The 27,428-nt window shown below is 37.8% G+C and overlaps 1 protein-coding gene and 1 long non-coding RNA gene across 51 annotated transcripts in view; one reads left to right on the forward strand and one right to left on the reverse strand.

The window, feature by feature from the left end:
* LOC127862019 (rho-associated protein kinase 2-like) overlaps positions 1-27,428 on the reverse strand; it is a 100,391-nt gene that overhangs the window by 65,095 nt on the left and 7,868 nt on the right. For all 50 annotated transcript variants that reach the window (XM_052400934.1, XM_052400927.1, XM_052400937.1 and 47 more), the window contains exons 3-8: positions 16,404-16,488; positions 13,369-13,529; positions 12,796-12,873; positions 8,953-9,128; positions 5,481-5,565; positions 4,302-4,446 (exon numbers count right to left, since the gene is read on the reverse strand). In XM_052400934.1, coding sequence (XP_052256894.1) covers positions 4,302-4,446; positions 5,481-5,565; positions 8,953-9,128; positions 12,796-12,873; positions 13,369-13,529; positions 16,404-16,488 — 730 coding nt within the window. The remainder of the gene's footprint in view (positions 1-4,301; positions 4,447-5,480; positions 5,566-8,952; positions 9,129-12,795; positions 12,874-13,368; positions 13,530-16,403; positions 16,489-27,428) is intronic.
* LOC127862065 (uncharacterized) overlaps positions 1-27,428 on the forward strand; it is a 486,885-nt gene that overhangs the window by 65,029 nt on the left and 394,428 nt on the right. The gene's annotated exons all lie outside the window — the stretch shown is intronic.

Consider the following 27,428-nt stretch of genomic DNA (forward strand, 5'->3'; position numbering starts at 1 on the left):
ACACATGCATTAGGCCCAGTTTATCTAGGCTAGTCTGGGATGACACTTCACACACACACACATGCATTAGGCCCAGTTTATCTAGGCTAGTCTGGGATGACACTTCACACACACACACATGCATTAGGCCCAGTTTATCTAGGCTAGTCTGGGATGACACTTCACACACACACATGCATTAGGCCCAGTTTATCTAGGCTAGTCTGGGATGACACTTCACACACACACATGCATTAGGCCCAGTTTATCTAGGCTAGTCTGGGATGACACTTCACACACACACATGCATTAGGCCCAGTTTATCTAGGCTAGTCTGGGATGACACTTCACACACACACACATGCATTAGGCCCAGTTTATCTAGGCTAGTCTTGGATGACACTTCACACACACACATGCATAAGACCCAGTTTATCTAGGCTAGTCTTGGATGACACTTAACACACACACATGCATTAGGCCCAGTTTATCTAGGCTAGTCTTGGATGACACTTCACACACACACATGCATTAGGCCCAGTTTATCTAGGCTAGTCTGGGATGACACTTCACACACACACACATGCATTAGGCCCAGTTTATCTAGGCTAGTCTGGGATGACACTTCACACACACACATGCATTAGGACCAGTTTATCTAGGCTAGTCTGGGATGACACTTCACACACACACATGCATTAGGCCCAGTTTATCTAGGCTAGTCTGGGATGACACTTCACACACACACACATGCATTAGGCCCAGTTTATCTAGGCTAGTCTGGGATGACACTTCACACACACACACATGCATTAGGCCCAGTTTATCTAGGCTAGTCTAGGATGACACTTCACACACACACATGCATTAGGCCCAGTTTATCTAGGCTAGTCTGGGATGACACTTCACACACACACACATGCATTAGGCCCAGTTTATCTAGGCTAGTCTGGGATGACACTTCACACACACACATGCATTAGGACCAGTTTATCTAGGCTAGTCTGGGACGACACTTCACACACACACATGCATTAGGCCCAGTTTATCTAGGCTAGTCTGGGACGACACTTCACACACACACATGCATTAGGCCCAGTTTATCTAGGCTAGTCTGGGACGACACTTCACACACACACATGCATTAGGCCCAGTTTATCTAGGCTAGTCTGGGACGACACTTCACACACACACATGCATTAGGCCCAGTTTATCTAGGCTAGTCTGGGACGACACTTCACACACACACATGCATTAGGCCCAGTTTATCTAGGCTAGTCTGGGACGACACTTCACACACACACATGCATTAGGCCCAGTTTATCTAGGCTAGTCTGGGATGACACTTCACACACACACATGCATTAGGCCCAGTTTATCTAGGCTAGTCTGGGATGACACTTCACACACACACACATGCTTTAGGCCCAGTTTATCTAGGCTAGTCTGGGATGACACTTCACACACACACATGCATTAGGCCCAGTTTATCTAGACTAGTCTGGGATGACACTTCACACACACACATGCATTAGGCCCAGTTTATCTAGGCTAGTCTGGGATGACACTTCACACACACACACATGCTTTAGGCCCAGTTTATCTAGGCTAGTCTGGGATGACACTTCACACACACACATGCATTAGGCCCAGTTTATCTAGACTAGTCTGGGATGACACTTCACACACACACATGCATTAGGCCCAGTTTATCTAGGCTAGTCTGGGATGACACTTCACACACACACACATGCATTAGGCCCAGTTTATCTAGGCTAGTCTGGGATGACACTTCACACACACACATGCATTAGGCCCAGTTTATCTAGGCTAGTCTGGGATGACACTTCACACACACACATGCATTAGGCCCAGTTTATCTAGGCTAGTCTGGGATGACACTTCACACACACACATGCATTAGGCCCAGTTTATCTAGGCTAGTCTGGGATGACACTTCACACACACACATGCATTAGGCCCAGTTTATCTAGGCTAGTCTGGGATGACACTTCACACACACACACATGCATTAGGCCCAGTTTATCTAGGCTAGTCTTGGATGACACTTCACACACACACATGCATAAGACCCAGTTTATCTAGGCTAGTCTTGGATGACACTTAACACACACACATGCATTAGGCCCAGTTTATCTAGGCTAGTCTTGGATGACACTTCACACACACACATGCATTAGGCCCAGTTTATCTAGGCTAGTCTGGGATGACACTTCACACACACACACATGCATTAGGCCCAGTTTATCTAGGCTAGTCTGGGATGACACTTCACACACACACATGCATTAGGACCAGTTTATCTAGGCTAGTCTGGGATGACACTTCACACACACACATGCATTAGGCCCAGTTTATCTAGGCTAGTCTGGGATGACACTTCACACACACACACATGCATTAGGCCCAGTTTATCTAGGCTAGTCTGGGATGACACTTCACACACACACACATGCATTAGGCCCAGTTTATCTAGGCTAGTCTAGGATGACACTTCACACACACACATGCATTAGGCCCAGTTTATCTAGGCTAGTCTGGGATGACACTTCACACACACACACATGCATTAGGCCCAGTTTATCTAGGCTAGTCTGGGATGACACTTCACACACACACATGCATTAGGACCAGTTTATCTAGGCTAGTCTGGGACGACACTTCACACACACACATGCATTAGGCCCAGTTTATCTAGGCTAGTCTGGGATGACACTTCACACACACACATGCATTAGGCCCAGTTTATCTAGGCTAGTCTAGGACGACACTTCACACACACACATGCATTAGGCCCAGTTTATCTAGGCTAGTCTGGGATGACACTTCACACACACACATGCCTTAGGCCCAGTTTATCTAGGCTAGTCTGGGATGACACTTCACACACACACATGCATTAGGCCCAGTTTATCTAGGCTAGTCTGGGACGACACTTCACACACACACATGCATTAGGCCCAGTTTATCTAGGCTAGTCTGGGATGACACTTCACACACACACATGCTTTAGGCCCAGTTTATCTAGGCTAGTCTGGGACGACACTTCACACACACACATGCATTAGGCCCAGTTTATCTAGGCTAGTCTGGGATGACACTTCACACACACACATGCATTAGGCCCAGTTTATCTAGGCTAGTCTGGGACGACACTTCACACACACACATGCATTAGGCCCAGTTTATCTAGGCTAGTCTGGGACGACACTTCACACACACACATGCATTAGGCCCAGTTTATCTAGGCTAGTCTGGGATGACACTTCACACACACACACACATGCATTAGGCCCAGTTTTCCCTGAATGAGGCTTAGGTGATTCCAATGAAATCTAAACTAAACACATTTGACTATTTGCAATATTGTAGTGCATGTCTACAATATTTTTCCAATGATTTTTGACTCCAGAATCTGTCCTTTGCAACATTAATAAGGGAGAAACAGCATAGCATTTTAAGTAACAAGACAGCCATGATAGCCCTAAAGCGCTCACTTGAGTTTTTGAGGCCCTTAGCTATTTTTTTTAAAGATTTAAAAGTGGTGACACACATGTCTCAGATTTGATAAAGGCATATATATATAGTCAGGATAAACATTATTATCATTAATATTAGATGAAAAGTGTGGCCTCTATAGAGTTTTAACAAGATTTTTAAACCTCTGGCTAAATTTTGTGAACATATATATTCTTGCATAAAGTTTGGATGAAAAATGTTGCTTCTAAACAGGTAAGCCTCTAAAACTTAATGGCAGACGACTGATGAGTGACGATATAAGATGCCAGACACTGAACATAGGGCAACCATCATAACTCAGGTGAGCTAAAAAGAATTATTCATAATCTTCAATCTTATTTTCTAAAAAAGTGTTTAAAAAAAAGAAATAGGGAATTAAACACACTTGACTACAAAAATAACAAGAGCATCGCATAACCGGTGCCAACGCTCGGCTGCGGATGCATTTTTGAATAAATGAAAGCTTGTCAGATTTTTTTATTGATTTTTTTAAGAGGTCACAGTGACCTTGACCTTTGACCTAGTGACCCAAAATGGGTGTGGCATGTAGAACTCATCAAGGTGCATCGACATATGAAGTTTCAAATTGTAGGTGGAAGCACTTTGATATTAGAGCAAAATGTCAAAGTTTTAGCACGACGCCGGCGGACAGCGGACAATGAGCTGGCTATGAAAATACCTCCGAAAACAGCCGAGCTAATAATAATAATAGGAAAGATACAGAACGTCTCAACCCTCCACACACACTTATTATCATAGTCCAAGAGAACTGCATCACTTACCAACCAACATTTCGTAAAGGAAGACGCCCACTGACCACCAGTCACACTCGCGGCCATAGTAACCGTTGCCACCCTGAGATTTGAGCACCTCTGGAGATATGTAATCAGGCGTTCCCACAGCTGTATCCGAACGCACCATACCATCCTACGAAGAAAAGTTGAGAGTTATTGAAATTGGTTAGAGCATATCAAGCATTCTTGTGACTTACTTCACCTAAAAGAATACAATTACTCCTTAAGCATCATCAAAAGTGAAAATATTAACATTCCTGAAATGTTTTATGAACAGCTATGCATAATCAATAGGTTAAGTATCGCTCGATTGGTCATTGTTGGCTCGGGTACTACTTACCTGTACCCCGGGTACTCTCAAATTTACTTACATGTACCCCAGGTATGGTAAATATACTTATAAGTACCCTGGAAATTTAACGCTAAATGGGTTGTTGTCGGCTATTTTTTTAAATTGATCATATTCACATTTTCGGTAGCGCTTTTATGACATCGGATTTTGGGCAGGAATACAACTCAGGTACAGTCTAATATCGACCAGGTACGATTAAGTATATTTACCGTACCCGGGGTACATGTTCGTATACTTAAGAGTACTCGAGGTACATGTAAGTAGTACCGGAGCCGACAATGACCAATCGAGCTTAAGTATCACCAATCATGGCCTGTTTTATTAACAACAATGCATTATCAGATCATTTTCAAATAACACTTGATTTTGCACATCAGTATAAATGGTCTCATGAACGGCCAGTGTTCCATTTGACCAGAGCGAGACCTAAGAATGTGCAGGCTGGTTTGCAGCTAGGCTGGCCACATGTGGCACAACATCACTTGAATTGAAGCTATGGCAACGATCAACCAGATTGAAAAACAAAATGCTTTGAGCGAAACTTGTGGCACAACATCACTTGAATTGAAGCTATGGCAACGATCAACTAGATTGAAAAACAAAATGCTATGAGCGAAACTTGTGGCACAACATCACTTGAATTGAAGCTATGGCAACGATCAACTAGATTGAAAAACAAAATGCTTTGAGCGAAACTTCTGTTCCGGAATAGACTGTGCAGATTGCATAAAACTTATCTTGAATGACACATAGCCACATTAAATGCTGTTTTTTAATAATGGCTTATATAAACTGTATAACAGCCACTTTCTTACCCTGTCCATTCTCATACAAGTACCAAAGTCTGCCAGTTTGAGATGACCCTTAGCGTCCAGTAGCATATTGTCTGGCTTCACATCTCTGCAAGAATACAAATGAGCAGCACTCAGGGAAAACTGGGCTTATATGTATGCGTAGTGTCGTTACCGATTAGCCGTGCAGTCTGCACAGGCTAATTAGGGACCACTCTTTCCGCTTTAACTGGGTTTTTGTTAAGAAGAGACTTCTTATTAATGAAAAATTCCAAATAAGCGTAGTGTTTTCCCTGATAAGCCTGTATAAACTGCGCAGGCTGGGACGATACTTTAGGAACATGCATTAAGTCTGGCTTCACATCTCTTCAAGAATACTAACACAAATCCAGGCTGGATGTGACCATGTAAATGTTTGGGCTAAGTTGTAGTGTTAAGTAAGAATTGAATAATAAAGGATTTTATGTAGTCTTTTTAGAATACGTGTAATTGTGTATGTGATACTAAACAAAAAAGGCTCTTGAAGTTACAACATCAAGCTGGTTTTTATCAATATTAAACATGGTAAGAACATGGATGAACATAATCAATAAACATAAGACGAAATGTTAAACATTAGGTAGAATGTATTGTATAAATAGAGAAACAATATCACAATAAATCAGTGGCATAACAGTAAACAAAATGATCATAGAAATATGACAACATAGGATATCTTTACTGAAATCTACAATAATTGTGTAAAGTGTTTGTTATTTTTTCAGAATCAACTAAACCATTGTAACCATATTTTATGTTATTTAATATTTGCAGAAGTGCCTCCCCTTATTTAATATTTGCAGAAGTGCCTCCCCTTATTTAATATTTGCAGAAGTGCCTCCCCTTATTTAATATTTGCAGAAGTGCCTCCCCTTATTTAATATTTGCAGAAGTGCCTCCCCTTATTTAATATTTGCAGAAGTGCCTCCCCTGATCTGAAATGTTATGGAAAAATAACTGCTGTGATTGATAATGTCAATATCACGATTCTTTATTGTAATGTTGAACACAACATTATATGTTCACATTTCTTGATCATTATTTTTAGAGACCCAAACAGGAACTGTCCCAAGATGCAGATATTTAGTTGAGAAGTACATGTAAAGCTTTGACTATAATATTTGCAGTGGAGCTAATAATGACTGCTTTAAAAAAAAAGCTGTTTTAATAAAGGGAAAGAGGTATTTAAGGACAAAAATTGCAGCTTTTTGTCTGAAAGAACTACCACCTGTGCAAATGAAACATTAAGCACAAGCATTAAATAGGGATAATGTTTATGCGCCTATTGGGAGTAAATTCCTAACAAGCGGTCAATCTGTTTTGAATTGATATTTTTTGCAACAGAAAAAAATTAATTTTATTCCCAGATTTTCAAAACAAGAGGGCCTTAAAGGCCCAAAGTCGCTCACCTGAGATAACAAGATATTATTGGGACAAATCTTCTAACCAAGTTTCACAAAGATCGGAAAATAAATGTGGCCTCTAGAGTGTTAACAAAGTTTTACTATAGCCATATATGGAAAAATGCCCCGCCCCCTGGCAGCCATGTTTTTAAACCAACCGGCATCATTTTTGAATTCGTCCAAGATATTATCGGATAAATATTCTGAACAAGTTTCATGAAGATCGGAAAATGTGGCCTCTAGAGTGTTAACAAGAATTAAATATAGCCATATAAGGAAAAATGCAAGATCGGACACTAAATGTGGCCTCTAGAGTGTTAACAAGGTTTTACTATAGCCATATAAGGAAAAATGCCCCGCCCCTTGTGGCCATGTTTTTAAAGCAACCAAAACCATTTTCGAACTTATACAAGATATCATTGGGACAAATCTTCTGACCAAGTTTCATGATGATCGGAAAATAAATGTGACCTCTAGAGTGTTAACAAGGTTTTACTATAGCCTTATATAGCCATAAAAGGAAAAATGCCTCGCCCCTTGGCGGCCATGTTTTTCAAGCAAACGTAACCATTTTCGAACTCATCCAAGATATCATTAAGACAAATCTTCTGACCATATTTTATCAAGATTGGAAATAAATGTGGCCTCTAGAGTGTTAACAAGGTTTTACTTTAGCCATATTAGGAAAAATGCCCCGCCCCCTGGCGGCCATGTTTTTCAACCAACCGGCATCATTTTCGAACTCATCCAAGATATTATTGGGATGAATCTTCTGACCAAGTTTCATAAAGATTGGACCATAAATGTGGCCTCTAGAGTGTTAACAAGATTTTACTATAGCCATATATAGCCATATAAGGAAAAATGCCCCGCCCCTAGGCAGCCATGTTTTTCAAGCAAAGGTTACCATTTTTGAACTCATCCAAGATATCAGTGAAACAAATCTTCTGAGCAAGTTTCATGCAGATCGGAAAATAAATTTGGCCGCTAGAGTGTTAGCAAAGTTTTACTATAGCCATTTAAGGAAAAATGCCCCGCCCCCTGGCAGCCATGTTTTTCAACCAACTGGCATCATTTATGAACTCGTCCAAGATATTATTGGGATGAATCTTCTGACCAAGTTTTATTAAGATCAGACAATAAATGTGGCCTGTAGAGTGTTAACAAGGTTTTACTATAGCCATATATAGCCATATAAAGAACAAGGGACAAAATTGTCACAAAACCAGGTTTTCATTGTGAAAAAAAATCTGAACTTTTGAAATGAACAAACAAAATTAACCCCCTTTGTAAGTTTGTTTCAAAATAAATCTATTTTAAGTTGTGGTGACCTTGACATTGGAGATATTGACGCGATTCTTTCGTGCGACACACCGTCCCATGATGGTGAACAAATGTGCCAAATAATTGTAAAATCTCAAATTGAATGACATAGTTATGGCCCAGACAAGCTCATTTATTGCCAATTTTGACCTTTGAACTCAAAGTGTGACCTTGACCTTGGAGATATCGACGTAATTATTTCGCGCGACACACTGTCCAATGATGGTGAACAAATGTGCCAAATGATTTTAAAATATGACAATGAACGACATAGTTATGGCCCGGACAAGCTTGTTCCGCCCGCCAGCCCGCCAGCCAGCCGGCCAGCCAGCCAGCCAGCCCGCCCGCCCACATTCGCCAATCTAATAACCAGTTTTTTCCTTCGGAAAACCTGGTTAAAAAACCTGGATAAAAATGCTCCGCCCCTTGGCAGCCATGTTTTTCAAGCAAACGTAACCATTTTCGAACTCATCCAAGATATCATTGAAACCAATCTTCTGACCAAATTTCATGAAGATTGGACAATAAATGTGGCCTCTAGAGAGTTAACATGGCAAATGTTGACGCCGCACAACGCACAACAGACAACGGACAAAAAGCGATTACAAAAGCTCACCGAGAGCACGTTGTGCACATGTGAGCTAAAAAAAGAAATCTAACAGGGCAAATATCAGATCTTCAAATTGCACTTCGATCAAATTGCCACCATTTTCATCAGCAATTTCTGTTACCTATGTACAAATCCCATGGAATGGATGGCGTCTAAAGCCAGAACAACTTCAGCGCAATAAAACTTGGCCCATTTCTCCGGCACGTCATAGTGGCTCATCATATTAACAAGGTCTCCACCGGGCATGTAGTCCATAACCATGTAAAGGAATTTGTCATCTTGGAATGAATAGTGCAACTAGAAGAAAATGTTGGCAGCAAATAAACAAGAGCCCTAGGAGTACTGGCCAGTTGTGGTAAATAGAGTGAACCGCATTCTGGGAAAACAGGGCTAAATGCATGTGGGTAGTGTCAATGATTAGCCTGTGCAGTCCTTACAGGCTAATCATGGTCAACAATTTCTGCTTTATTTGAATTGTTCTATTCTATTTAAACAGAAATCAAGTTTAGTCATTAAGTGTTGTCCCTAATTATCCCTTTGCATGCTGGGAAATTTGTTGTCTGCTAAAATGTCATCTGCAGAATTTCTAAAATTAGCATTTTCTTCGTTTTTTTTTAAAGAATACTATCAGAATAGCAAACAGTTTGGATCCTGATGAGACGCCACCTTCTGTGGCGTCTCATCTGGATCCAAACTGTTTGCAAAGGCCTTCAAAATTCGGTTCCCGCACTTAAAGGGTTAACCTAAGTAGACTGCACAGGCTTATCTGGAACAACACTTTATGCATATACAAAATGTATATAACGCTCAGTTTTCCCGAAATGGTACCAGGCTAGTTTGTTCAGCCTCTCTGCTTGTCTAAGGTTGTTATCCAAGACTTCATTTTATACTGGTTTAGGTAGGGAACAATGCATGTTTTCTTAGGAATTATAAACCAAATTCTTGATTTATCATTTATAAGGTAACACTTCCAACAAGAGCTCTCACCATAGGATGACGTATGCCCCCTATAAACGCTTGGTAGAACTTATGAGCTTTTTTTAAAACCTAAACGCAGACCCTAAGTTCAAGGTCAAGGTCACAGGGGTCAAAATTTGTAAGCATATAGAAAGGCCTTGTCCACATACACATGCATGCTTAATATGAAATTGCTATCTGAAGCAACATAGAAGTTATGAGCATTTATCGAAATCTAAACGCAAAGTGTGACGGACAGACAGACAGACAGTCCGATCACTATATGCCCTCCTTCAGGGGCATAAAAATGTCTTAGAATATCAAAATAAATCAGGATGCCACATAAACTAGAGAGCGGACACCATGCTTAATTCTTGAAGTGACCCCGTGACCTAGTTTTTGACCCGGCATGGCCAATATTCGAACTTGACCTAGATATTGTCTTGATACAACTTCTGACCAAGATCAGATGACAACTACTTCAATAAGAGAGGGGACACCATGCTTAATCCTTGAAATGCACTAAGTGACGCCATGACCTAGTTTTTTGACCCGGCATGACCCATATTCGAACTTGACTTAGATATTGTCTTGATACAACTTCTGACAAAGTTTGGTAAAGATTAGATGAAAACTACTTCAATTAGAGAGCGGACACCATGCTAAATTCTTGAAATGCACTAAGTGACCGTGACCTAGTTTTTGACCTGGCATGACCCACATTCGAACTTGACTTGATATTGTCTAAATACAATTTCTAACCAAGATTGGTAAAGATCTGATGAAAACTATTTGAATTAGAGAAAATAATTATCATATAATAATAAATAATTAGAGAAATTACACGAAAAGTGTGACAGACTGACGGACTGACTGACGGACAGCGCGAAAACTATATACCCCCTTTTCTTCAAAAGGGGGCATAAAAATAGTAACAGGTTACTACATCGTCCAAAGTAACTAGATGTTGTTCGCTTGATAAATTCTTGTAGCATCATGATCAAACAAGAGCACCGCCTTGCGGGTGCAGACCGCTCATCTATTTTCTTTTTAAAGGTGAAGGGACTTTCATTTTCAATCACAAAGGAGGGAGGAGTGGAGTGAAGAGGGGTGTATAGTGTGGGGTTGTGGACATTTATTACATTATCTTCCAAAAAAGCGAGAGAAAAAAAAAAAAAAAAAAAAATCGGGGGGGGGGGAGGGGGGGGGGGGGGGGGGGTTTGGGTGCGATGGTTGGACGGTATTTCAAACATAACCGTTTTAAAAAAAAAATAGGGGGGGGGTATAGTGTGAGGGTGTGGTGATAATTTGTGAGATGATTTAAAAAAAAAAAAAAAAAAAAAAAAATATCAAAAAAAAAAATTGGGGGGGGGGGGGGTGGGGGGGTGGAGTGGGGGTATAGTGTGAGGGTGTGGTGGTCATTTGTGAGATGATCTTAAAAAAAAAAAAAAAAAAAAAAAAAAAAAAAAAATAGGGGGGGGGGAGGGGGGAGGGGGGGGGGAGGGCACGGGGGATGGTTTGGGTGAAGTCTATTGTGGTATGTCAGGTAAGAGTAGTTTCATCAAAGTATCAATCAAATCTAATCATAAATAAAGAAGTTATGGCAATTTTAGCAAAATTTAATAATTTGACCTTGAGAGTCAAGGTCATTCAAAGGTCAAAGTAAAATTCAAGTTGCCAGGTACAGTAACCTCATGATAGCATGTAAGTATTTGAAGTTTGAAAGCAATAGCCTTGATACTTCGAGTGGATCGAAACACAAAATTTAACCATATATTAAAAGTTACTAAGTCAAAAAAGGGCCATAATTCCGTAACAATGACAACCAGAGTTATGCAACTTGTCCTTTTACTGTACCCTTATGATAGTTTGTGAGTGTTCCAAGTATGAAAGCAATATCTATGATACTTTAGGGGTAAAGTGGACCAAAACATAAATCTTAACCAAATTTTCAATTTTCTAAGTATAAAGGGCCCATAATTCCGTCCAAATGCCAGTCAGAGCTACATAACTTTGCCTGCACCGTCCCCTTATGATAGTTCATAAATCTTGCAAGTATGAAAGCAATAGCTTTGATACTGTAGGAATAAAGTGGACCTAAACACAAAACTTAATCAAATTTTCAATTTTCTAAGTATAAAAAGGGCACATAATTCTGTCAAAATGCCAGTCAGAGTTACATTACTTTGCCTGCACAGTCCCCTTATGATAGTTAGTAAGTGTTGCAAGTATGAAAGCAATAGCTTTGATGCTTAAGGAATAAAATGGACCTAAACACAAAACTTAACCAAAATTGTCAATTTTCTAAGTATAAAAAGGGCACATAATTCTGTCAAAATGCATGCCAGAGTTATCTAACTTTGCCTGCCCAGTCCCCTCATGATAGTAAGTAAGTGTACCAAGTTTGAATGCAATAGCATTGATACTTACTGAGAAAAGTGGAACTAAACGCAAAACTTAACCAAAATTTTCAATTTTTTAAGTATAAACAGGGCACATAATTCTGTCAAAATGCACGCCAGAGTTATCTTACTTTGCCTGCCCAGTCCCCTCATGATAGTAAGTAAGTGTACCAAGTTTGAATGCAATAGCATTGATACTTTCTGAGAAAAGTGGACCTAAACGCAAAACTTAACCGGACGCCGACGCCAACGCCAACGCCGACGCCGACGCCAAGGTGATGACAATAGCTCATAATTTTTTTTCAAAAAATAGATGAGCTAAAAAAGAAAATTTAACGCCTTTTTCTACAATCCTCAAATGTGATTATCATAGTTAAATATTTCAAAAGGTGGTGAAACAGATTCCAAATCAATAGGCATGTTTACATCTTGACTATCAGCAGGTTATGTACAGTTCAATTATCAAACAATAATATTACAAAGGGTAATTATTGCTGAACTCAACAGAGTGTCTTTCTGAAATATAATTCACTACATAAAATAAATCATATGACCAAAGAAGTCTTAAAATTCAAAGCAAAAATGCCAAAAGCGTACATGTTTACCTCTACAATCCACTCGCTGTTGGCATTTGCCATGATCTCACGTTCTTCCCAGTAGAATGCTGTGTCAGCCCTTTTTATCTGCAAGGTCATATTAAACTAGGTTTTACTATTGCCATATAATGAAAACTCCCCCAGCCCTCTGGTAAAGATATTTTTGAAAGGACATAAATAATTTTATATCAGCTGATATATCAGTAGACAAAGTTTTCATAAGTTTCATGAAGATTGGACTAAAATTGTGACTTGTGGTAAAGGTTTATCTCCCTTGATTTTAAGCGCTCATTGAATAGACAGATCTTGAACAATGTTTAAGATCGCTTTTGCCACATGCTTGAACATGCTTTCCAAACTAAGTTAAGAACTAGCCGAAAAGTCTTTTGTACTATGAATTTTTTATTCAAAATAGCAAATCACATTGGAACATTTGTTTTCCTTTAACAGGAAACAATGAGAAGGCTAACACGCCTTTTCTACAAGTTTGATCTGGCTTATTAATTTTACATTATTATGAATATTTTCACAAAACCTAAATAATTTTTGTCAACACAAGTGAAAGGGCATTCATAAACATACCATTTCATATTTGCTCAGCAGTTTCATGGCGAACACTTTTTTTGAGATCTTATGCCGCACTAACTGTACTTCTCCAAACGCACCCCGTCCTATAACCTTTAAAACGTCAAAGTCATCGTGTCGCATGCGGTTCTTAGTGACCACATCAAAGCCATTCTTGTCTGGGAAAAAACAACAATAAAATGTCATGGTAATGGTTGGGTGTTTGCCTTGCCACTTTGAGATTCCTGCTGTAAACCAATCTCTTCAAAGATCTTTCAAGACATAAAAAGAGCTGTTTCTTTCCAGAAAATGAAAAAATTAAAACTGAATTTAAATTAACATAAAACATGCTGTACAGTAATAGGCAATACAAGATGTTTGCAATATCAAATGTTTAAACAACAAGATATGTGTCCATATGGCACAGATGCCCCCTCAAGTCCACATGTATAAGGAAAAAAAAACATTGCAAAAAACATGTTAATTTAGAGAAAATTGTAAAGTCTAAGGCCTGATACTTCTTAAACAATCAATGGACTGGAACAAAACTGAAACTTGATCATTGAGTCATGTAGGTAGACTAACATACCAACAAGAGCTGCGTTAGTGAAAAAAAATGCCCCCAACAGCACTTTAAAGCCATAAGCGCTGTATCCCAATCAAAAACATCATCACTTTTCCAAAAATCAATTGACCAGAATGAAACTCAAACTGCAACATCTGTAAGCCACGTAGCAAGGTCCATATATAAAAAATCAGCAAAAAATCTAAATGCATTTCGTAAAAAAACAACAGAAAATTGTATAAATAGAGAAAATGTCTAGGTTCAAGGCCCATAACCTACAAAACTCACACATCATCTATATGTCTTGTACATGTAGTTAGACTTACACACCAAGTATCAGGTCAATAGCTGGAAGTGTTAAGGAAAAAAATCCCGAAAATAAAATGACAGACGAACAGATGGACAGACAGTGCGACTACTTTAACCAAGTCACCCTACCAGGGACTTAACAAGAGGGCCTGAAAAGCCCAAAGTCGCTCACCTGTGATAACAAGATATTATTGGGACAAATCTTCTGACCAAGTTTCACGAAGATCGGAAAATAAATGTGGCCTCTAGAGTGGTAACAAGGTTATACTATAGCCATATAAGGAAAAATGCCCCGACCCCTGGCAATCATGTTTTTCAACCAACCGGCATCATTTTTAACTTGTCCAAGATATTATCGGGATGAATCTTCTGACCAAGTTTCATAAAAATCGGACAGTCAATGTGGCCTCTAGAGTGTTCACAAGATTTTACTATAGCCATATAAGGAAAAATGCCCCACCCCTTGGAAGCCATTTTTTTCAAACAAACATAATTATTTTCGAACTCATCCAAGATATCATTAAGACCAATCTTCTGACCAAATTTCATAAAGAGTGGACAATAAATGTGGCCTCTAGAGTGTTAACAAGGTTTTACTATAGCCATTTAGCCATATTAGGAAAAATGCCCCGCCCCTGGTGGCCATGTTTTTATAGCAACCAAAACCATTTTCGATCTCATCCAAGATATCATTGGGACAAATCCTCTGACCAAGTTTCATGATGATCGGAAAATAAATGTGATCTCTAGAGTGTCAACAAGGTTTAACTATAGCCTTATATAGCCATATAAGGAAAAATGCCCCGCCCCTTGGCGGCCATGTTTTTCAAGCAAACGTAACCATTTTCGAACTCATCCAAGATATCATTAAGACTAATCTTCTGACCATATTTCATCAAGATTGGACAATAAATGTGGCGTCTAGAGTGTTAACAAGGTTTTACTATATATATAGCCATATATGGAAAAATGCCCTGCCCCCTGGTGGCCATGTTTTTAAACCAACCGGCATCATTATTGAACATGGCCAAGATATTATTGGGATGAATCTTCTGACCAAGTTTCATGAAGATTGGACAATAAATGTGGCCTCTAGAGCGTTAACAAGATTTTACTATAGCCATATATAGCCATATAAGGAAAAATGCCCCGCCCCTTGGCAGCCATGTTTTTCAAGCAAACGTAACCATTTTCGAACTCATCCAAGATATCATTGAAACCAATCTTCTGACCAAACTTCATGAAGATTGGACAATAAATGTGGCCTCTAGAGAGTAAACAAGGCAAATGTTGACGCCGCACAACGGACTACGGACAAAAAACCATCACAAAAGCTCAACATGAGCACGTTGTGCTCAGGTGAGCTAAAAATCTGATAAATATCTCAAAGCATTACGGAAACAGAATGCAAGATGGAAAAACAGATGGACAAACCGGCGTACGGACATTCTGACAACTGTATGCCACCCTACCTGGGACATAAAAACTGCATGTAAGCACATGAAAATTGTACCACATTTCGTTATAACGTAATTGTCATAATCAATACACTTCTAGGCCTCATAATAATTGTATAAAATTAAAGCTTGGCCTCTTTAAACAAAAAGGCTTACAACAGGTACTTTCTGAATATTTTTAATGAATGACTAGCAGCTGCATAAATGTTTGTCCAAAGTAAATCTCCACTACAAACTGTAAAGTAAATCTCCACTACAAACTATAAAGTAAATCTCCGCTACAAACTATAAAGTAAATCTCCGCTACAAACTATAAAGTAAATCTCCGCTACAAACTTTAACAGTCCTAAGTGACTGACTTAAGCATGAGCCGTTTTAACAGTTAAAACAGATTTAGGTGGGTTCAGCTTGACCAGGAATAATGCAAGTAGGTTTAGTGAAGCTTGTTGTCAGCTCAAGTACTACTTTAAAGTACCCAAAGTACTCTTAGGTATATTACAATGTTCCAAGAGTATGGAAAATATCATGCTTAAAGGCACCAGGCCATACTTGGCAGTTCTTTTAAGTAAATTTTCCATAACCCTATTACTTTGTAGCATACTTAGGAATACCGTGGCTCTTTTAATCAGTACCCGAGCCAACAATGGCCAATCAAGCGTTACATACCACTATGGTATGACTGAAATCTGATAATGGGACACAAACAAAATCAAAACACTTACATTTATGTAAAAACTGCTCAACACTTTTGTTGCGGCTCCTGATTGCCTGATGGTCCAGGTCCCGCACAAGGGCAACAATGCCATCCTAGAAAGAAAACACCTTCAATAAGGTTTCAGTTAGACCTCTTAAGTAAGACCTTGAACCTTGCCTTTAAGAGATAGGTTTACAGAACTTTGCTGGGCTTTCTCTTGTACTTGGCCAAATCTAAGTTGTTCTTGACTGAATTCATTTGAAACCTTAAGGAGTTTGATGCAGAAAATTTTCAAGCCAATATGAATATTTCTTTAGCCAATGTTTAAGAACTGTAGCAAAAATTTAATTTGGCAGAATGCACATGCTAATCTGGGAAAGTACTTTATGCACATGCACTAAGACCAGGTCAAATATATATCACAAATGAGCAGTAGTATTCAAGGCTTTACATTAACCCTTTGCATGCTGGGAAATTTGTCGTCTGCTAAAATGTTGTCTGCTAAATTTCAAAAATTAGCATTTTCAGAATAGCAAACAGTTTGTATCCTGATGAGACGCCACGTTCTGTGACGTCTCATCTGGATCCAAACTGTTTGCAAAGGCCTTTAAAATTCGGTTCCCGCACTGAAAGGGTTAACCTCTGTAAAATCACTTCAATTAAGAATTCTCTGGTTGGTCTTTTTTTTGCCAACAAGCATTTATTTTAAAGTGTAACTAAAGATAACCAATGATATTCATCCCGTTTTTCACAATTAAATACAAAGGCTACATTGTATGCTAAACAGAAAAATCAATTTTATCAGATACATGAACATATCATGCAGTCCTATCACAAGAGAATAAAATAATGGACAAAGATCTCTTGTCTGCATAACTTCTGACAAAGTCAAATATTAACAATCTTAATGACTTCTAAGCCAGCAGGACATTTGTTATGTCTGCCAGGACAATAAAATATAACATTATTTACATTGGAAACACTGGCAGATACTTTGGATGATGTACGTCTTTTTTTCCACATGGCTAACAACATACAATCTGCATAAAATTCAAACCATTCATTGTTTTATAAAAGATACAAGTTGGTATCTGGGAAAACTGAGCTCGCTGCATGTGAGTGAAGTGTGATCCCTGTCCAGTCCCCACAGGCTAATCAGGGATGACACTGTTGACTTGTGTGGAATTTTTATAATGAGCGCTTCTCTTATACTTATATAGATGAGGGAGAAGGCTAATACTTACCAAACATGAATAAAGTTTATTTGTTGTCAACAAGACAAAGAAGACATCATTATTATCTTAGTTACATCTTTGAAATGGAAAGAAAAAAACAATCATCCTTTCACCAAACAGAACCATATAGCTCAGTTGGAACAGCGCTGGACAACAAATCCAAACATTGCAGGTTCCATTCCCAGCGAGGCAGCATTACTTTTCGGGGGATAAGTAAATGAATTATTTCTATGTCCATTTTCCCCCTTCAATGTGTGCAGTTGTCAGTTACTGGCAATGGAAGTGCCCTAAGTATTGGTAAAATGAGCTTTACCGAAGAAACGTTTGGATGTCGTCACATGACAGAGATGTTGCTGAATACACGCAAAAAAATCAACAACAAACTTACACCACTAACAATTTTAATACATCAATTAAGTTCAAAGAAATCTTATATGACTTTAATATCACAATAAGAAAATGCGGTCCAATTTTGAAAAGCATCTTGGAAACTTGGAAATTACAAATAATCTATATGCACCTTAGCAAATGATGATGCTTGTAAAAGTGTTTTGCGGCTAATACATATTGAGGTTTTAGAATGTTCACACATTAAATACCTAATATTTAAAACATTTATCCCACATGAGTCATTTCCTGTAGTTTACATCCACTATAAAATTTAATCATGCAACATAAAATGATAAGGATAATAAGTTCAGTTTATACCTGTTGTACATGAATAGTGTGAAATATTTGACTTATGTCTTATTTATGGCATAATAGCTTGATTTCAATTTAGATAATTCTAATGAATTTTTTTCCTCTACTGATTTTCAGTTTGTGTGTGTGCTTTAAAAATCAACAAACAAACTGAAATATAAGAATAAGTATGTTTTCTTTTTGCAAATAGCTTTACTTTGTATGCATAATTTACAAAACATGAGCATAAGGATGGCATATATCTGCAGCTTAGTATTTCCTTAGTGCACTTGTTTTCCAGTGTTTGAAAGATCATTTGCTAAATGCAGAACTCTCAAAATATTGTAGAAACAATATAATTATGTATATATGACATTTTTAACTATAAAAGAAGGTTTGTAAAACATGTATGCCCTGCAACAGGCAGTGGTAAAATTGAAAAAAATCAACCCCATTCCAAACTATGATCGCAGGTACACATGTAGTGTTTTCATCCGGCCTTTTAAGCGAGGCACTGAATGCGCGCCAAATTTTCAAATACGAATGCCCCCCCCCTCCGGTGAGTGATGCTCTGACTGTGCTTGATTGACCCAATAGGCTTATATGTCTAATTGAGCACGTTAACCCATTTATGCCTAGTGGACTCTCCCATCCTTCCTAATTGCAGTGTTTTTTTTCAGTTTTGGGGGAAGGGGGTCGGGTCCCCTGAGGGAAAGAAAATTCGCGTGTATAAGGGGAAAAGGGGGAAATCTCTATGCTTAGCTAGTAACAGTACAAAATCAAGTTTTAACACTATAATTCACCATACAGAGGGAGAAAAACATAATTCAAACTCTTTTATTCATAAACATGTTATGTTTATGTTTAAAGTTCAACATTTCTGGGCTTTTCAGCGAATTTATCAATTATTCTGGTGACCTCCTTTTCACCAAGTCTCTCCGTGTGCAGACAAAGTCTGATCAGGGACTCCAGTGTAGCTTCCCCAAGCCTGTTTCTCTGTGGCGTGCAAAGCAGGTTGAGCAAACTAAACAGTCTTTCAACACTCTGTTGACTGGACATTTCTGGCGTTTCACTGCCGGTATATGAAGAAAACTGACTTAAGTTGTACCAGGGTTCATACAGATTTTCTCCTATGAAATTCAAGCACTTTTTAAGCACTTTTCAAGGGAAAAAATCCAAATTCAAGCACTTTTTTAGTCCAACATACTGAAAACTGTATATTATTCTGTGTCCAATACTGACAAGATTTTCGCTAAATTGGTCTCTTTTTGCTTAACATTCTATGTGACTTACAACAGTCTGCACTAACCTGCTACAGTAACAACTGTTTAATCAAAAGCAAGATATATCATTATGATATTGTAATTGACCAAAGGCATTACACATACCAAAACAAAACCTGTTATTTGTATTGAATATGTATTCTAAATGTTCACTCTTCTGGTGGCTTTTCAACGCGGATTCCCCAATACTAGCCATCTCTATATCTGTTCTGCATACTTTACAAGATGCTTTGACTTTAGAATGGGCGTTGTCAACAACCCAGGGGTATTTCAAAAGCCACCCTTTCTGAAAAATGCACTTATTCATTGGCATATTTCAACTTGTCAGCACCGTAATGGCATAATGCGTAAAAAAAAACAACTGAAGTAGACCAATCGGCGGATGATTAGTAGTATTTGCCTCCCTTACGTTCTAAAGCCCGTACCGACCCATACCAATCCAGTACCTGCCAGTATGAACAGATCGGAACTGTCATAAATCGTGAAAAAAAACCACTACGACTTCAGACTCATGGAAAAGATATGAAATTATATATTTTTACCCTTAGTGAGTTTTTCAAGCACTTTTGAAGCCCAAAATAAGCACTTTTTAAGCAGTTTTAAGTTTGTATATGCAAATAAGCACTTTTAAAGCACTCAACAGCCTTTATAAGCACTTTTCAAGGAGAACATTGAAATTCAAGCACTTTTCAAGGTCTGTATGAACCCTGTGTACTTGTTTGAAAAGAATATCAATTTAAAACAGATTTGTCAATTTTTTAACGATAGCTTTTGTTGTTGTGCGACATGTTGGAATACGTATGGTTTGCGGTAGATGTCGTATATCGAAAGTCGTGATAGTGAACTACGTACGGTTTGCGGTAAAGGCTAAAATAAAGTAAACACGCGGATGCAGTTCAGGAAAATTGTAGTAAATTCGTAACAAAAGACGTATTTAAATGAGGTATTGATTAAAATTGAATAACACTACCGAGAGGGGAATTTTAAAAATATTTGGGGGAAAAATATATACTCTAAAGATGGGGGAATGGGGCCGAATAATGCCGAATATTTCATAAAAAAAACACACTGAATTGGATCAATTTATTTCCAAAATTATGGAGGTCTTGTACATTTATTTCTATATTTAGAATATTTCTTAAAGAAAGTCCTTTAAGCAAATAGCGCAGACCCTGATGAGACGCCACATGATGCAAAGTCTCATCTGGGTCTACTCAGTTTGCCAAGGCCTTTTTTCTAGACGCTAGGCATAAATGGGTTAATCAAGTTGATTTAATCCATTACAGAGCTCGAACTTCAACTATAGCAGTTTTTTTGTCCTTGTTTAAAAATAAATATGTTAATATGGTATGAATTCAACAACAATAACGATATTGCCAATGTTTACCCTATGCCCTAACTACATCTTATTGTCAGACTTAACAACTGGTTTTGGAATGAAGTCGGACATTAACATTTTAATATGCTAAGCAAAAATTCTGCATAGGCATTTATTCTAAGAGAATCACTGACATATGACAATTCTCAGACATCATTTAATTAGTAGGGGTTAATGAAATGCAAATTTCCATTAACAACGAAGAATACATTTTAGATACAAACAACACATATTCATTAGAAATTCACAAAAGAAGGTATGTCATAAAAATGAGTATTGTTCAAAATCAGGTCCGGTAATAGGCACCATTCCTAAGCGAAAAATGTATATATTTTTCCCAAATGGGCGCTACAAATTCTCAATTGAATGTTTCCACACAAACATATTGTATTGGATCTCAACATTTTGTTCATCTCCTATCCAGCTATTTAAGATCAACTTATACTGAAAACACTTTTATTCTCAATTTTGAACAACATTAATTTCTAAATTTAAGTCAAAACATGACTTTTCTCAATCCAAAGGGACCCAGCCCAATTCAACAAAATGGTGGAAAAACAACAACAATGAAAAGGAAAATACAAACATGAATGGCTTAATTTTTAAAGTTAGTAAATCTAGGTATAATAAGATTCATTATGCATATTCTTCTTCATTATGTTTGCCACTAAGTAAAGTTAACTGTAATTGATGGACAAGAAATGGTTGATATTCACAAGTTAACATTATTAAATATATGACACAAATATGCTTTGTCATGATCCAAGCCTGTTAAGCCTTAAGATCTTAACATTTGAAATGATGGCCTTAAAATAAATTGGCATATTATATACTTTACAAAGTAATCACTATACCAACTTGCATGATTTCAGGTCAAAGCATTCTCAGATATTTTACAGAAAACTAATATAAATCTCTCAAATTTATTGCACACCTCTTCAGAGATACAATTGGTTATTTATTCTACCTAACAAGGAGAATAACCCCATAAACTAAACAATGTAAGGGCACTCCAAACGATGTGTTTACATTTGCTGAAACACAGGTTTGAACACTGCAAGAGGGTGAAACAGGCCATCTGACTCAGGTCTTGAGGCATCAACAGAAAACTGCCAATATAATGCCTGCCTGGTGCTGGGAATTACAGGTAGGTAATTATCATACTCTTAATTTCATCTGTAAACAAGAAACATTGCAATGCAAATTCTTCCATTTGTAAGAGATAAACTTAAATAAATGTGCAATACCAAGCTAGGGTCAAAAATAAAATGAAGTTTGTTTCCTCTTCCCAACTGATCCACCAACATTGCCCTAATCACAATTTTTTTCAGATTCAGATTGGAAAATATTAATTTTGATTATATTACCAAGAAATATAAACAGCTTATTCACAAATCAACCCGATCTTGGTTACCAGCAGCTATTTGAAAGGCCCAAAGTCGCTCACCTGAGATACAAAGGATCTGACCTGTTCTTTGCAGCCCAAAGTATCATTAGAACAAATTTATGGAGATTGAACTATAAATGTGACTTTTAGAGTGTTAACAAGGTTTTACTATGGCCATATAGGGAAAAATGACCCGCCACTTGGTGACCATGCTTTTCAACAAACTAAAACCATTTTCAAACTCATCCAAGATATCATTTGGACATATGTTCTGACCAACTTTCAAGAAGATTGGACAATAAATGTGATCCTTAGGGGAATAACAAGGTTTTACTATAGCAATATTAGGAACAATGCCCTGCCGCCTTGCGGCTATATTTTCAAACAACCAGAACCATTTTATAACTTAACCAAGATATCATTGAGACAAATATTCTGACCAAGTTTCATGAAGGCCGGACAATAAATGTGGCCTCTGCCATGGAGTGTAAACCAGGTTCTACTACAGCCATATATGGAAAAATGCCCGGCCACATGGCAGCCATGTTATTCAACCAACGGGAACCATTTTCGAACTCAAACCAGATATCATTGGGAGAAATCTTCTGACCACGTTACATGAAGATCGGACATTAAATGTCGCCTTGAGAGTGTTTACCAGGTTTTTACTGTAGCCATACGAGAAAAAATGCCCCGCCCCTGGTGGCCATGTTTTCCAACCAACCAGAACCATTTTCGAACTCATCCAAGATATTATTGGGATACTCCGACGGACGTATGTTCTAACCAAGTGTCATGAAGATCAGACAATAAATGAAGGCTCTAGAGTGTTAACAAGGTTTTACTATAGCCAGGCCAAAATAAAAATAGGTCCGTTTCTGGTCTCCTTGAAAAAAAAAACAGGGTCGGTAGGTAGGGATTTCATCTTTATTTTATTTTTTGAGGGGGGGGGGGGGGGGGGGGGGGGGTTCTAAAATGGAAAGCTATTAAAGCTTTTAATAAGAAATACATGTATATATATGCTTTGTATGCTTGATATAACATCTTAAATGAGCTCAAATGGAAAAAAAAAGTTTTTTTTTTTTTGGCGACCCCAATAAAATAAAATATTTTTTAACCACCCGGAACCATTTTCAAACTAGTCCAAGATTGTCACAAATCTGTTTTCATAGAGATCAGACAATAAATGTGGCCTCCAAAACAAGGCAAATGTTGATGCAGCACAGAGCACTACTGACAAAAATTGATGCAAAAGCTCACCATGAGCAACATTGTGCTCATGTGAGCTCAAATATCACTGTAATCATCGTGGCAGATCATGCAAGTTGCATGTTCACAAGGGAAAGCATTATAAACTTGATATAATTCAATCAAAAGGAAACATTTCACTTCGGTGCTTGTTTTGGTAAAAGGTTTAAAGCAATTTTAAAGTAAATATATGTTCATTTCAACAGCATGTAACAATTATTATTAAAATTGATGACACTTTCAACCTAGGCTGAATTTTCGTTAAGACAAGACTTTAAACAAACAAAACGTGTTTGTGAAACACAATGTCCCCTTATATGATGTTTCACCTTGAAGAATGACCTTGACCCTTCACCACTCAAAATGTGCAGCTCCTTGAGATACACATGCATGTCAAATATAAAATTGCTAGCTTCAATATTGCAGAAGTTACATTACATGAGCAATTTTGACCCATATATTTGACCTAGAAGGATGACCTTGACCTTTCACCACTCAAAATGTGCAGCTCCATGAGATACACATGCATGACAAATATCAAGTTGCTATCTTCAATATTGCAAAAGTATTCATAAATTAAGCGATTTGGGCCACATATATTTGACCTCTGACCTTGAAGGATGACCTTGACCTTTCAACACTCAAAATGTGCAGCTCCATAATTACACATGCATGCCAAATATCAAGTTGCTATCTTCAATATTGCAAAAGTATTCATAAAATAAGCGATTTGGGCCACATATATTTGACCTCTGACCTTGAAGGATGACCTTGACCTTTCACCACTCAAAATGTGCAGCTACATGAGATACACATGCATGCCAAATATCAAGTTGCTATCTTCAATATTGCAAAAGTAGTCATAAAATGAGCGATTTTGGCCACATATATTTGACCTCTGACCTTGAAGGATGACCTTGACCTTTCACCACTCAAAATGTGCAGCTCCATGAGATACACATGCATGCCAAATATCAAGTTGCTATATTCAATATAGCAAAAGTTATTGCAAAATGTTAAAGTTGGCGCAAACCAACCAACAGACCAACCAACCAACAGACAGGGCAAAAACAATATGTCCCCCACTACTATAGTGGGGGACATAAAAATTCAGGCTAATCTAGGACCAATTTACGCACATGCATTAAGCACTGTTTTCCCAGAGTGTGGATCAAATGTTTTTTAATGACCATTAATTCAGATAAGGCACCAACTACAAATTTTAAATTAATCTCACTGAAAAAGAGCAAACACACTTTCTAACAACCATGCAAATACAGGCATTGAAATTGTGAACAAATTCGCCAAAAGCTCCTATAACATGAATCAAACTATTTGATAATTTTATAACATGATAACAATTAGCTATCAATATGTTAACATGCAAAATTGACATAGTTCTGAGTACATGTATGTTTAATCAATCTTGACCTGTTTAGGAAGGTGAGAACAACATCTGTTCAGCTGGTCTTTTCAGTAGTGTAGTCATCCACATATCATGACAATTAGGGCTACAGTATAGCAACTTTCCACCTTGACAAAATTTTTGTTTAAAAGAGACTTCCTTTCAACAAAGAGTTTGAAAAAAGGGTAAAGTGTTGTCCCTGATAAGCCTTTGCAGACTGCAATCTGGGATGATACTTAAGGCACATGAATTAAGCCTGGGATGATACTTAAGGCACATGAATTAAGCCTGGGATGATACTTAAGGCACATGAATTAAGCCTGGGATGATACTTAAGGCACATGAATTAAGCCTGGGATGACACTTAAGGCACATGAATTAAGCCTGGGATGACACTTAAGGCACATGAATTAAGCCTGGGATGACACTTAAGGCATATGAATTAAGCCTGGGATGATACTTAAGGCACATGAATTAAGCCTGGGATGATACTTAAGGCACATGAATTAAGCCTGGGATGATACTTAAGGCACATGAATTAAGCCTGGGATGATACTTAAGGCACATGAATTAAGCCTGGGATGATACTTAAGGCACATGAATTAAGCCTGGTTTTCCAAGAGCACGGCTCATATATTTTGATCAACTCTCCAGGTCTGTACAAGTGTTCTTGTCAGCATAATAGTGCTCAATCAAAACAACACTTAATGACTATGTATTTGAATCTATGCATTATAAAGAGGCAAACTTAAGTTGTTGTTTTTTGTTTGTGTGGTTTATCAAAAAAGTTGTGTTGCCAGGATGCAATCAATCCCACTCCCTGTGCTATTTAGCGAAAAACAGCAATCTCAAAGTACTTTATAATATACACTGTAACTCCATTAAAACGCGGATGACGGGGTCCAAGCCACGCAAGAGCGTTATAAACGGACAGGGTTATAAGTTTTGAGCTCATTTATTGCAGGGGGCTATAAAAACAGGTATAGTATAGCCTATAATATAGGTCCTATGTATTGCCATGCTGTGTTGTCATCTGCAAATACATGCATATAAACCAAATTGTATTGATAACAGTATAAATAAAGGTTTTCTAATGTGCACATTTATCCGATAATCCAAAAAAGTTACATCACTTAAAAAATAATAATCTTGAACATTAATGACCATAAATATGTTAAAAAATTTGATAAACACATCCATATGCGTACGTAATTTTTCAGAAGTGTAAAGAGAACAGTGCATTATGGGGAAGAGCTTTAATTGGACGAGCAAATTTAAATTTAGATTGAATGCAATACAATACATGTACAAATAAATGTTTTATTGCATCATAGGCAGTCATGCAAAAAACATGCTTTCCGGGGACTTTCTGATACCGTGCAAAAATGAAAGAGAATCTCTTTAAACAATTACACTGAGTCAGCATGTAACAAAATTGTCTGGATAATTTAATTAATTCTCGTACATGAACAGAACGAGTGAATGACTAAATACTAGAATGATAAGGAAATTACAGAAAAACTTGTTTTATACTGTGCGCAGTATATTTCAAAGCCGTTCATTTATTATAGTCAAACTTCAATCATATCAAAGTAAGAATGTTTATATCGATTTGAATAACTTATTGAAATTAGCGCACCCAACCACACCTTTATTGACATTACACAACAGATTAACACCAATTTACTGTTGGTGTTTTTTAACCTCGAAGCGATTGAAATCGGTTCAACGGACGGTTTAATAAAGCAATCAAGATATAATCGCCGCCATCTTCGAATTGTCTGAAAATACATGAAGTTCAACAGCATGAATTTGAATCAGAAATGGAAAGTCGGAGATCCAAGCATCCCCCACGTTATATCGGACACAGCGTTATAACGGAGCGCGTTATATTGGAGTTACAGTGTAATAGATAAGAATTTTCATAACATTCAATCTTATCCTATAGTAATGCATGAACATAACGGCAATACCGTAGGTTTCCACGTATAGCGCGCATTTGTTTTACCTCCAAAATTCAAATTAAAAAGCTGGTGCGCGCTATACATTGATACAACGCTATCCTGACTGCTAAATTGGTAAAAAATATGTTGTGTAATTGTAAATAATCAAAATGGCCGCCATGTTTTTTTTCCAGAAAACTACCACCCTATAATCGTACAGACTGAGGGGCCATTGTCGAAACAACAAGAAGTCGCGACTGGTAGATATGAATGCGGTAGAAGAAGTTTTGGTCAAAAATAAATTTGTTTGAATAAACTTGCGGACATTTCTTTGTTTGTGTTTTTACACTTCTTTATTGATGAATTCCGATGGGGATTGTTGTCGACATTCCGGAGAGCAGACAAGGGTAGGTGCGAACGAGGTCTTTTTTGCAGGTAACGGTAGGTGTAAAAGGGGGTCATTTTGCACTTCGTAATTGGCAGATGTTATTGA

This window comes from Dreissena polymorpha, chromosome 16 (genome assembly GCF_020536995.1).
Source record: "Dreissena polymorpha isolate Duluth1 chromosome 16, UMN_Dpol_1.0, whole genome shotgun sequence".
Lineage (NCBI taxonomy): Eukaryota > Metazoa > Mollusca > Bivalvia > Myida > Dreissenidae > Dreissena > Dreissena polymorpha.